Raw genomic sequence first — 12,096 nt, forward strand, 5'->3', positions numbered from 1 at the left:
CACATCTTCGTTAAAATCGTCTTAGAATTTACAAAACAAGTAATTACTACTAAAACAAGCAATATTTCATCGTAATTGCAACTGCTCTATTTTCAGGTGAAGTTAAGTGCAACAACTACTTTTAAATAATAATTAATTACTATATACTTGCTAAGCTCTAAAACGTCTAAATGAATTTTAAGATTTCTTGTTGTTCAAACGTTTTGTAATGACAAATGCCAAATAATATAATTGAAGCAATTTATTGAAAGAGTCGGCGACAAATAAAAAAATCAATTTTAAGGGATATTTATTATTACTATACATCATAACTTATTTGTAAATAATATAAAACAACAATATGCAGGAATAATAATAATAAGAATTTCTATCTTCTTTAGTTATTTCTCTAAATAAGCTAAATACCAACACATATTTTTACAGTTAGCACATTTACATAGATTACAAGGCCTTTTATCTAAAATCTAAATTGGCTACCACTTGCAAATAATGTTATATATTATTTGAAACTTTGTGATGAACTTTGCTGTCTAAGATAAGATTAATTTATAATTTGAAAAGGTCAACATATTGAAAGCTGAGTATAATATATTCTTAAAATTATCACAAAATTTAACACCATGACATATTCCTAAGTGAGTTATTGCGAAAATATTTAATTTAAATAACCTTTATAGTTACCATTTAACAATACTAATAAATAAAACTATTACGGACTTGAATTTTTTGATTCAGTCAAAACTTATCAACTCTGCAGTATTATTGTTATGTTCAGACTTTAATGGGGTTTGGGCTTGCTGTTGGTTGTTCACAGGCTGTTGGTTTGGAGGGCCGTTACCGAAAGATGGTTGCTTCATGGTTTGACCTTGCATATTCTGTTGTACTGGTTGCTGACCCTGATTAGACATTGTGGGAACCTGCATTTGTGAACTATGTTGCATAGCACCTTGCATCATTTGTGGCATATTAGCTGGCATCTGGTTCGGTATTTGTTGGCCTTGGTTCATAGCTTGTGTGTTGGTCTGAGAGATCTGTTGACCTTGTTGCAAAGGTTGACCTGGATGCTGCATCATCATATTTTGTTGTGGTTGTGTTTGTGAGGGATGACCTTGCATTGGTAACGTTTGGCTTTGGGTCATTTGTGGTTGGTGTGGCATTTGTGGTCCCTGAGATTGGCCCCCTTGTGGTAATGACTGACTTTGGTGCATTTGTGGTTGATGTGGCATTTGTTGTACTTGAGGTTGACCAACTTGAATGGGCTGCCCTTGTATTATATGCTGATTTGGCATTGGTAATTGTTGGCCTAGTAATGGCATTTGAGGCACATTAGACATTTGAGTCCCAGTTGGTTGATTATTTTGCGGGTTTTGTACATGCATTGGATATCCAGGAACTGGGACTTGTTGGTTATTACTGGGTGGATTGGCCGACATCATTGACATTCTCATATTTGGCATTTGCATCCCAAACATTGGGTTACTAGGATTAGGTTGATTTATGTTTGCTTGACCTATTGCCATTGGAGGCATCATAGAGCTGGGAGGTTGATTCGGGACATTTTGTTTCTGAATTTGCTGAGAGGACTGTTGATTCTGTGTTTGTATATTTTGGGGAGGATGGCCATTTTGCTGCATCATTTGATGCACACCTGGTTGGTTTGGCATTCTCATTTGTTGCATTTGCTGCATCATCATTTGCTGTTGAATAGGTAATTGCTGGCTGATTACTGGCCTTACATTAGATTGGTTCATTGCAGATTGACCACCAGGTTGGCTAATTCCCATACCGGATGTGGACATAGCAAAAGTATTTGTCATGGGTGGCATAGATTGGGACATTGGCATCTGATTCACATTCACGGGTATATTAGCTTGTGACATTTGTGGTTGTCCAGGTAAAGGCATGGAACCATCGGTTGTTGCTTGGGACATCATTTGTGGATGGAATTGAGAACTGGCGTACATTGGTTGGTTGGGATAACCAGGCTGGAATTGATGCATCGAAACACCAGGCATGTAAAAACCACTGTTGGCTGACATCATATACTGATGCTTTTGCTGCTCTTGTCTCATTTGCATTTCCCTTTCTTGTTCCTGGAACAGGCAGAAATCGTTATTAACAATTCATTGCTTGAATTATAATTCTGATTACTGTTAAAAAAAATAACAAGATTCAGTAATGTTATTTATATACCTGAACTCTTTGCAGTGCCAACTGTCTTTGGTACTGCAAGTACTCGTGTTTCTTTTTCCTCATTGCCTGTAACTTGGCGGCCATTTGCATTTGTCTCTGTCTCTCAGCGGCCTCAGCCGCCTGGGCAAGTCTAGCCGCGTGCTCGGCCCGAAGAGTATCAAGAGCAGCTCTACTATCACGCACCTGACTGATCTTATCCTAGTAATAATAACATTAAAGTTTATTTTAAAATTACTCGCAAGACATAAATAATAGCTATTATGACTTTACATTTTTTTCAAATATGTACCTGCAAACTCTCTAAATAAACTCGTTTATCATCCTGCTGTTGAATATATTTCAGCAACTTCGAGTGCATCGCTGTTATATTCATAAACAATGTTTGCACAGACGTGTCATTGGCGATTGAACGACCACTGAAACCAAAATGGGATTAAATATTAAAATATGTTCTTTTTATACTGAAATTTTCTGTATATTTTGAATTACTAGCTAGTTAAATAGCCCAATGTCGATAATATTTAAAACAAGAAAAAAAATAGTATGATGAAACCTATTAGAAAAGGTGGGAAATATTATAAAAATTAAAGGAAAAATAATTTACGGGCGATCTGAGGTCGGGAAGGGTATAAGGGTGGGTATTTAAGGGTAAAAAATGGGTTTTCTCGATTTTCGGCAAAACTAAGTCCTAATGAAAAATGTTATATGGCAAAGTCGTAGGCAATAAAAAGATCTAAAACTTTTGTATTTACACTTTTTTCATATAACCTCAAAATTCTTGTGAAAAATTAAAAAAACCAGGTGGTGTTTCTGATGGTGAATATATATATATATATATATATATATATATATGTTACAATAGTAAATCTTCTCAGAAAATGTAAAAAATAGAAATAACTCGAATTCGATTTTTTTTAAATTATTATATACATATAAAATACTATGTCTATTTGTATCTGTATCAATCAATGCAATCATAAAAATAGTAATAATTTCTTAAGAAAATATGTATGCTTAACGTGACCTAAAGATTAAAATTAAATGATATTTTAGTGCAAGATTAAAAAATCTCCTTAATTTTGCAAAAGGATTTAATTCCGGAAATATTGCTCAAAACTATTTGCTGCAGCTGTGGAACTGCATATAACAGTTTAAAATGTGGTTGCCGAAAATATGGTTTGAAATGCACAAATTTATGTTCAAATTGTCATGGTTCTGAAAATTGCTCCCATATTGAAGAAAAATCCTACGAGGAAGTTATATGAAAAAAGTGTAAATACAAAAGTTTTAGATCTTTTAATTACCTACGTCTTAGCCATATAACATTTTTCATTAGGAATTTTAGTTTTGCCGGAAGTCGAGAAAACAAATATTTTACCTTTAAATACCCACCCTCATACCCTTCCCGACCTCAGATCGCCCGTAAATGATTTTTCCTTTAATTCTTATAATATTCCCCTCCTTTTTTAATGGGTTTCATTCTACTATATATTTTTTTCACTTTTTATTAATTTTAAAGGCTCTACCCTGGCATAAAGGCATACTAATTAAAAATTCAAACTTACCGTGACGAGTTACTCTTCATTCTATTAACAAATATCTCCACTTGTGATTTGAGTGATTCGACAAATTCGTCAATCTCTTTATCCTCTGCTTCATCTTCTTGTCCCTTACTAGTTGAAGGTTTTGTGAAATCTTGCTGAAATGTTATATTATTATATTAAGAAATTTATTCGTATTTAATAAAACACGAGTTTTTAAAGAAAAACTTGCAGAATTTTTGTTTAATCACATTTAAATTATGGAAGTCAAACTAGAAAGAAAAAAATGCGTGAAGTTTTATTTAGCTAAACCATATTGATATTTAAGTGAACCTGAGTGGTAAATAGTATGAGGAATGAAAATACTAAGAATAAAAAGCTTACATTAGACAGATTAATAATTGATTGTAAATTTAGACCAAGGAAAACATTTACCTGACATTTATATGGCAATACTAGAGCATCTTTGTTCTGTAGTCTCAAAAGGACTCATATCCAGAGTCGTAAAAACATTTACAAAAAAAAATATTCTTTAGTATTTAATAATAAGTGTTACTACTTACATCAGGAGTTTCATTGGTGGCGTGCGAGGAGGGAGCTGTAGGTGCAGCGGGATCCCTTGACAGTCTTTGTTCCCAGTAATTCCTGTCCAAGTAGCGGGACAGTTCCGAGTTAGCCGTACTGTGTTCAGGGGACGCACTCACAGACGAGGGAGTAGGAGAAACTGAAATTATGATTATCTATATTTACTTCTAAGTATAATCAAGGGTGGTTTATGTTTATTAAGATTTAAAACCAAAAACTTATAGACACAAATATGGACAAAATCTATGGCATTCAAATGCTGATAGTGGAAAATTATATGTAGAATAAAAGTAATATCGAAAATTATTTGTATCTGACTACTGTCTAATTCAAGTTGTTATTATATAAACATATTTTTGTAAGGTTTTAAATATTAATGGTAAAGGTATATACATCAATGAGGTTGAGTAATTCAAAGATATTAAAGCCTTATTGAATTTAACGAACCCTGTAACTATTAAGTGATGAATGATAGTTGGCAACAACACAATATTGGATTTCAGGCCTAAACTGGAATATATTTTGTTACTCATACATCAAGTAGGAGAGAAGATTGTTTATTAATTTTATAAAACATTACTGGTAGGATGTAGTGTTTGTTCTGGTGCGATGTAAGATCTTGACTTTCGTTCCTTCTCCTTATGTTCAGCTTCAGACTGACTGAGGGCCAGGGCTAGTTGCAACTCCTCTTCTTCCTGCAACTCCTCAGCTGACTTGCCAGGTCGTTTCTAGGAAGGAAATAACAGTTTATTAAATTTGCAAAGATACATTATGTAACTGTGAGAAGAAATTAAAACAGTCTACATTTTTAATAATAACTAATTTTTTTTTTTATTTGAAGGTTTTTCATTTGATTAAAAAAGAGTATCTTAGGTGGTATTCAAAACAATATTTGAAATAAAAATTAAATTAGTTGGAAATTTGGTATGTAGTTTAACAATGTAATGGATATGCTTATGTAATATTAATATTATAATCAATTTAAAATTGGGTCACAACAAAATAAAACAAAAATGTTTTCTGTATTTATATTCAGTTTGAAAATTTACAGCCCATTATTTTAAAAAATTGGCACAGTCCATAATTACAGACAAGTTTATAACAAGAACATGTCATTTAGAAACTAAATTAGTCTAAAAGTAAAGATATTCATGATCAATAAAAATCTAAAATAAAGTCTAGTTAATGTTGTTTCATTCTTCTAACAAATTTAGGTGTTTCTGGAACTGTTATAGGTGCATCAGACTTTCCAGGAATGAATGGGTGTAATGCTGGTACTGGTTTGGCGTGATGTACCAGCTTCGCTCTTAATTCAGCTATAGCTCGTTCCTCAGCCTCTTGTTTTTCTCTTTCCTTTTGAAGTCTCAATCTTTCATTTTCCTCTTCTTTCTCTTTCAATTGCTTTTCAAACAGTTCTCTTTCAGCAGCTCTCTTTGTTGTTGTTAAATCGAATGGCATCGGTTTTTTCAGTTGGACTGGTTTAAGTACCGGTTTGAAAGGCTCCTTGTAGAGAACAACTGGAGGTTTTGCTTCAAATTTTGCATGGGTTTGGTTTTCTTTGTTTTCAGATGAGGCATCTGATGGATGACTAGAATGAACATTCTGCATCCTTTTCTTCACAGCCGCTGGCAACGGCTGGGCCTTGAATTGAGTTGCAAGCCTCCGTTCCTCCTCCATCTGCTGCTTGATGCGTTCTTCTCTCTTCCTCTTTAATTCTTCATCTCTCTTCTCAAACGAAAATGGTTCAGGTTTCACAGGACCAAGACGTTGTACAGTTTTTTCACACTTTTCTGCCTTTTTGGCATTAACAGGTGGATTACTAATTTTAATATCATTTTTGATGTGATCGGCGGAATTTGCTCGCTTGTAATGAAATTTGGGGCTAACCGGTTTTGTTAAAGATGATGGTGGCTTAGTAGGGATATGTGGTTTCTCTAGAATATGTTTAGGTGCAGGTCTTGCCTTGAAATTTTGAACATGGTCAGGGGACTGAGCGACCTTCTTTTGTATTTCAGTCAGATTAAAGGGTTCTGGAACTGTGATAGGCTTCTTAGACACTTCTGGAAGATGCTTAGGGCCTTCAATTACACTTTTGGGAATAGGATTAGCCTTTATTTTAAATTTCTTAATTTCTTGAAGTTCCATTTCTTCCTTTTCTTTCTGTGAGAGTACATGTTGAGGGCGAGAACGAGCCTTACATCTTAACATTGGTGATTGGGGCACAGTCAGTCCAGTGTGTCCCGTGTTACGTTGAGGACGGAATATGCGAGGTCTGGATGAGTGAAACCTGTCTGGTGTATCTCTCTGATAGTGATATATTGCTTCGGCCACGGAAACAAACTTTGTTTTTGATAGCATTTGGGTTTCACAATGTTTCTTGTATCTAGAATACATATCATCCTGGTTACTAGTAACCTCAAGTTTTAAAAAATCTTCTCTGAGCGAAGCTATGTCGTTCATAGAAAGTGATTTTTTCATAGCATAGTTGTCTTCTATGGGATAGTCCAAGTTATAGTGAACACCAAAATCTTCTTCAGTTGGTGAGATTGGTTCATCTTTGATATATAATTTTCCAGTAGGTGTATTGTAAATTTCACCTCGATATCTTGTTATAAAATTTTTAGACATGGTAAACTCAATGAAATACTTAAAACAAAATCCAATTAAATCCTACTTTGTTCAACGTCAAACCGTTATTTTAAATGCATTTGAAAAATATTATGCAAACCGCTGTCAATTGTCACAGATTGATTCAAATATATATTTTTTAACTATTCTTAAGCATTGGATTCCAGGTCCATAGACATTTTGTTCAAAACAAAGCTAAGTAATAAAATCCATCGATGAGAAAAATTTATTACTAAAATTAATATTTTTTAAATTTAATATATATATATATATATATGTAAATTATTGTTAAATTAAAGATTACCAACTTTCAACTTTTTTTCAATTTTTTACCATAAACAATTGCGAGTTTATAAATATGACAGCTATAAGGAAACGTCAAATGTCACCACCCAGTAATCAAATGATCAATGATCAACTTTACCCTTATATTCATAATTAAAAACTTTACTGTTAAAGAGGAAACTGGAATAACAATATGACACAAGCACTTCCAAACCCTAATACTTTGCTACCTTTAGAACTAGTAGACAAATGTATTGGATCACGAATTCATATAATAATGAAAAACGACAAAGAAATGGTGGGAACGCTACAGGGCTTCGACGATTTTGTAAATATGTTATTAGACGATGTAACGGAATATGAATCTACACCGGAAGGAAGAAAAATTACTAAATTAGATCAAATTCTCCTTAATGGAAACAATATAGCCATGTTGGTACCAGGAGGTGAAATGCCTGGCGAATCTTATGAGGGACAATAACTATTAAGAAATATAGTAATAATAAACGTTTTCTTTTAACTTCTGCTTTTTAATCAGAAACCTTATCCTATAAATAAATCAAAGTTAACTATGTGTACTAACCTCACTCATAATTTCAATTGATATCATTTCAAGAATTAAAACAATATATACATGAAAAATTCAGTTACTTACTTGGGGTTGGGCTGGTCCATAGTCACTAGAAGTATCTACAATTTCCAACTTTGCTGTTGAAGATGGTGGACGGCTTACTTTATCATAACAAGCCTCACACACTCGGACCTAAAGAAAATTATAAATTATGCTCTTCGAAATAAACATCATAATTTGTATAATATACACCCCCTTACTTCTTTCTCAATGCCAAACTTCGGCAATGTTGATGTCTTGGAGCTACATTGCTGACAAAACACTTGACCACAAGCACGACAATGATGTCGACGAACCATAAGAGAAAATGCTACTCTGCACCTAAATAAAACAAAAATCCAATTTATAAAGACATTTAACAATATTGTTATTTAAAATTTTATAACAAAGGATAATTGCTCAAAATATTTTTGAAATCATTAAGAAAATTTTAAATACTACCTGTGACAAACTTCACCATCAGCCCATTCTGGTGCTGTATCCGCAGAAAACATTGCATCAGATTCTTTTTGCGGTGGAAACTTATGACCTTCGGCTTTCAGTATATTCACAGTGTCCTAGTAACGATATCATAAAACAAAAAAAAGTATTTAACCTCTGATAGATGTTTCAAAGAAGAATGATATATACAAAAATTGTTAAAGTTTTACACAACAAGTTCTAACTGTAATGTTTTATGACAGGTGTGACTCACACATGACAAAGGTAATGACTGATAAATATGATAATGAATGTGAAACGTCATTTTACCAAAGCAGCATTATTTTTTATATCTCGAACATTAGATTTGTTTAGGTTTATTATGTTTGTACGATTACAAGGCCTGTTGCAGTTAAATGAGTATTGTGTACTAGTCGTACATTTTATCATTTATTATATTACGTACTTAAGAATAATTGAGGTCTTTGACTTCACTTTGTGAGCAGAATAAACTGATTTATTACAATTGGTAATCAGATAGACACATAGATATATTTATAATAATACTTTTTGTCAATATTTAAATAAAGGTATGTTAGAGATGAATTTAAACTCAACACTAGGATAATTCTCTATAGGTTATAAGTGAAGCTCAGCTAGTGAGCTCTTAATTTGATTATACACAACACAAATCAATAAGCAATACATTTTACTTGTCAGTCATTCATCACACACACTACACAGACATAGATAACCCTATGCTATTTTATTTTACATTATAAATATAAGAAAATTGTTCGGGCTCTTATCAAGAATGCTTGTGATATGTATAATAATATTAAATAAATAATTTTTCTTTATCAGGTAAGGCTTGTTCTTATATTCTGTTTTCTAGTCGTGGAGTGTATCAATGATAATGAATTATAATTATTGGAGTAAAAATAAATTGCTTCTTTAGAAACCACTTTTTAATCAGAAATCTATTAATTATGAATACTATTGGAAATGTAATATTACAATTCATTCGATTTTTTTCATTTTATAATAAGTCACTTTATCCCCATCCCTACTACTTGTTGGCTTCTCTGTTAGGATTAAAATATATATATATATTTTATTCAGTAAAACCACATTTATAGAAATTTTAAATATATATGCTTTGTATTAATGCTGAAAATATTCACTTCATGTCAAATCACTTCAAGTCAGTTATTCTGCTTTAATTTGAAGTGGATGTTTTTATATAAAATTTCATGTTACCCTAATAAGATTCATTTACAACATGCATTTGTTAATTTTGAATTTTATTTTGTATTGGGGAAATCAAAACAGTTTTATATTCACAGATAACAAGAAAATTTTTCCATAACTAACAACAGTAAATGTTTGTTTACAAACAATAGCATTATTGAACCATTACACTGTGTCAATATAGAGTCTGTTTTTCTTAGATACAGACAGAATTGTTTTTTTTTTATTAAGGCATGCAATAAATATAACTAATAGGAAAAGAACAACCAAATGCTGGTTTTAAATTCAGTTGTAATTAATATTATGAGAGATATTGATATATGTAACTTCCGAACAACAGAAAAAAATTAATATTGTGTAATATGAAAAACACAAATGAGCTTTAAATCTATTATTATTATTATGTTGGTATAGTGTACAAGACACCTCTATTTATATTATTAGATCTACATACCTGTACAGCTCTATATTTTGGTGAGTTCCGGAAAGCAAATGCCCAAGCTTGTATTAATTCCAATATCTTGGTTTTCAAGTTCTCATGTTGGGTTGTTTTAACGAGATCACGGAGCATTTCACAGAACGCCTTCGATGCGACTTCATCATGAACTCCAGATCCTGTCACATAAAATCATTCTTGCGTGTAGATATATACATGCATGTATATAAAATATGACATTAATATTATAGATAAGTGTAACTGTAAGGTAGTACTGTAATAAGTAAAATATTTAAATTTTTCTACAAAATTGTATACAATTATAAATATTTCATAAAATTTAATAAAGACTTTTGAATGCTTACTATATAATCCTTGTGTTAACTTTATATGATGTATCTCGGGATTTTGTTTTAAAGTGGTTTTTATTTTAGAGCTTAAAGGAATAAAAAGCGTACCGATATCCTCAATTCTTTTTAAAACCAATACAATTGTTTAAGAAAACAGGTAAAATAACTCATACCTACTTATACAATAATATTTTTAGGAAGTTAAAATTCTGAAAACAGATTTTTACTTTTCAAAAGCCTTGTAACTAACTATTGCAAATCTACCTTATCATTACTTTATAGACCACAATTACTACCACATTATAATTTAAATGATTTCAACATTTTCACTATATTATATTATTTGCTAGAGATATGATTTAAAATTAATTAAGGTATGTGTCTGAGTAATTATTGCAAAAATGTATGTCTTGATAAACTTACCACAATTTTTAACAATACTCTCAAGAGTCAAAAGTGCAAACATAGCTTGGTAGGGGTTCTGTGAATACAACTTCTTCTTAACAGCAGCCACTGCATATTTTGGTCTAAAAATAAAATTATATGTAAGCCATTGAAATTGATATGACATTGAATTTATCATTCCATTAATGGGGTTGAATAATGATGAAAGCTACTCACGAACAGTCATTCTGTCTAATTAGATCGCATATTTGTAAGATAGAGGGCCAATCGGGGTCCAAGCGTAGATTACTTGTCGCTTTATCTAGAACAAATTGGAAAATATTTCATCATAACAATAGGAATGACATTCATTCTTTTTATAAGGAAAATTTTAAAGAATTTCGTTTTGTGTTCCAACAAATTACTCTAAATTCGTATTCATAAAAAAGAAAGTAATGCAAATTACATAGAATCGTTGACTAAATATAAAGAACAATATTATGATAAATTTATTACGACAGAATTTATCTTACATTAATAAAGATGCTTCTTTTAAAGAGTCTTACCTAATAATTTATCAAAGTTATTAGCTCGAAACATGTTTAATATTTATAAACGTTACCAGCAAGCAAAGTTTTGTTTTAGAAAATCAACTATGATTTCTTCGATGGACAGAAAAATGACAGCTCACTTTGTCAATTTTGTTACTATTTTTAATGGTTGGCTAACCTGATTGTCAAGTTATTAGTCAGTTCGATCCCTACTTCCATTTCACGTAAAACTGAAATAAAATATTAATTAATATACGTCACTTAAAATATTATTTTCATTATAATGTCACTATTTATTTTTCCTTTTAAATACAAGAACGTTTTATTTAAAAGGAGATAAGTAATATAATATGACTTATATTCGTTTTGACGAGCCAAACCATTGAATTATGTTTTGAAAAAAACCTTTTTTTTTAAAGACAAATCAAACTATTTAAATAAAAATATTTTAATTGATTTTGAGAAAAAATAAATATCAAATATCAGGCGAAATTTACTTGTGTAATAATGAAGTTAATTAAGAAACTTGATGTATTGATCGTTATCATTAACGTACTGAAACAAAGTAGGGAAATATGAGTTTTTAAATGTTGCGACAAGCTTTTTACATTGTATAAATCATGTAATAACGTTTTAAGCCGTTAAATAGAAAAAGTTAGTCTTTTTTAAAGATTTTTATGTTTATTTTATTTAGGAAATAAATAGCAAAAATATGTCTTTCTGAGAAATAAATAAGTCCAGCTATCATAAGATTTTTAAAAAGCAGTTTTTTTTTTTAATTTTGTTACTAGTATATTAATTAGTCTTATACTTTTCATGTATGTTTGACATTAATTTCTCA

The 12,096-nt window shown here is 31.2% G+C and overlaps 3 protein-coding genes across 3 annotated transcripts; 1 reads left to right on the forward strand and 2 right to left on the reverse strand.

Moving 5' to 3' along the window:
• Positions 1 to 276: 276 nt before the first annotated feature.
• LOC116771356 (hepatocyte growth factor-regulated tyrosine kinase substrate) lies at positions 277 to 11,426 on the reverse strand. Its single transcript, XM_032663201.2, has 13 exons — positions 11,271 to 11,426; positions 10,942 to 11,026; positions 10,744 to 10,847; positions 9,989 to 10,149; positions 8,305 to 8,420; positions 8,064 to 8,184; positions 7,888 to 7,995; positions 4,900 to 5,047; positions 4,298 to 4,458; positions 3,759 to 3,892; positions 2,483 to 2,609; positions 2,194 to 2,391; positions 277 to 2,093 (listed from the first exon to the last, which is right to left on the reverse strand). The coding sequence occupies exons 1-13, from the start codon at positions 11,302 to 11,304 to the stop codon at positions 732 to 734; spliced, it is 2,859 nt and encodes a 952-aa protein (XP_032519092.1). The 5' UTR covers positions 11,305 to 11,426; the 3' UTR covers positions 277 to 731.
• Positions 5,334 to 7,066, reverse strand: LOC116771366 (targeting protein for Xklp2-like). The gene has a single exon (XM_032663212.2). The coding sequence runs from the start codon at positions 6,945 to 6,947 to the stop codon at positions 5,502 to 5,504; it is 1,446 nt and encodes a 481-aa protein (XP_032519103.2). The 5' UTR covers positions 6,948 to 7,066; the 3' UTR covers positions 5,334 to 5,501.
• On the forward strand, positions 7,326 to 7,752 carry LOC116771376 (U6 snRNA-associated Sm-like protein LSm5). The gene has a single exon (XM_032663224.2). The coding sequence runs from the start codon at positions 7,426 to 7,428 to the stop codon at positions 7,711 to 7,713; it is 288 nt and encodes a 95-aa protein (XP_032519115.1). The 5' UTR covers positions 7,326 to 7,425; the 3' UTR covers positions 7,714 to 7,752.
• Positions 11,427 to 12,096: the final 670 nt, after the last annotated feature.

The sequence above is a fragment of the Danaus plexippus genome, chromosome 8, assembly GCF_018135715.1.
Source record: "Danaus plexippus chromosome 8, MEX_DaPlex, whole genome shotgun sequence".
Lineage (NCBI taxonomy): Eukaryota > Metazoa > Arthropoda > Insecta > Lepidoptera > Nymphalidae > Danaus > Danaus plexippus.

What these genes read in the sequence shown, in the direction of transcription:
- LOC116771366 (XM_032663212.2), bottom strand. Translation starts at nt 6,947, where the DNA reads ATGTCTAAAAATTTTATAACAAGATATCGAGGTGAAATTTACAATACA.
- LOC116771356 (XM_032663201.2), bottom strand. Translation starts at nt 11,304, where the DNA reads ATGTTTCGAGCTAATAACTTTGATAAATTATTAG. An exon ending in TAACTTTGATAAATTATTAG is followed by an intron (nt 11,027 to 11,270) that starts GTAAGACTCTTT and finishes AATTTGTTCTAG; the next exon opens with ATAAAGCGACAAGTAATCTA. An exon ending in ATGAAGAGTAACTCGTCACG is followed by an intron (nt 2,610 to 3,758) that starts GTAAGTTTGAAT and finishes TTTTGGTTTCAG; the next exon opens with TGGTCGTTCAATCGCCAATG.
- LOC116771376 (XM_032663224.2), top strand. Translation starts at nt 7,426, where the DNA reads ATGACACAAGCACTTCCAAACCCTAATACTTTGCTACCTTTAGAACTA.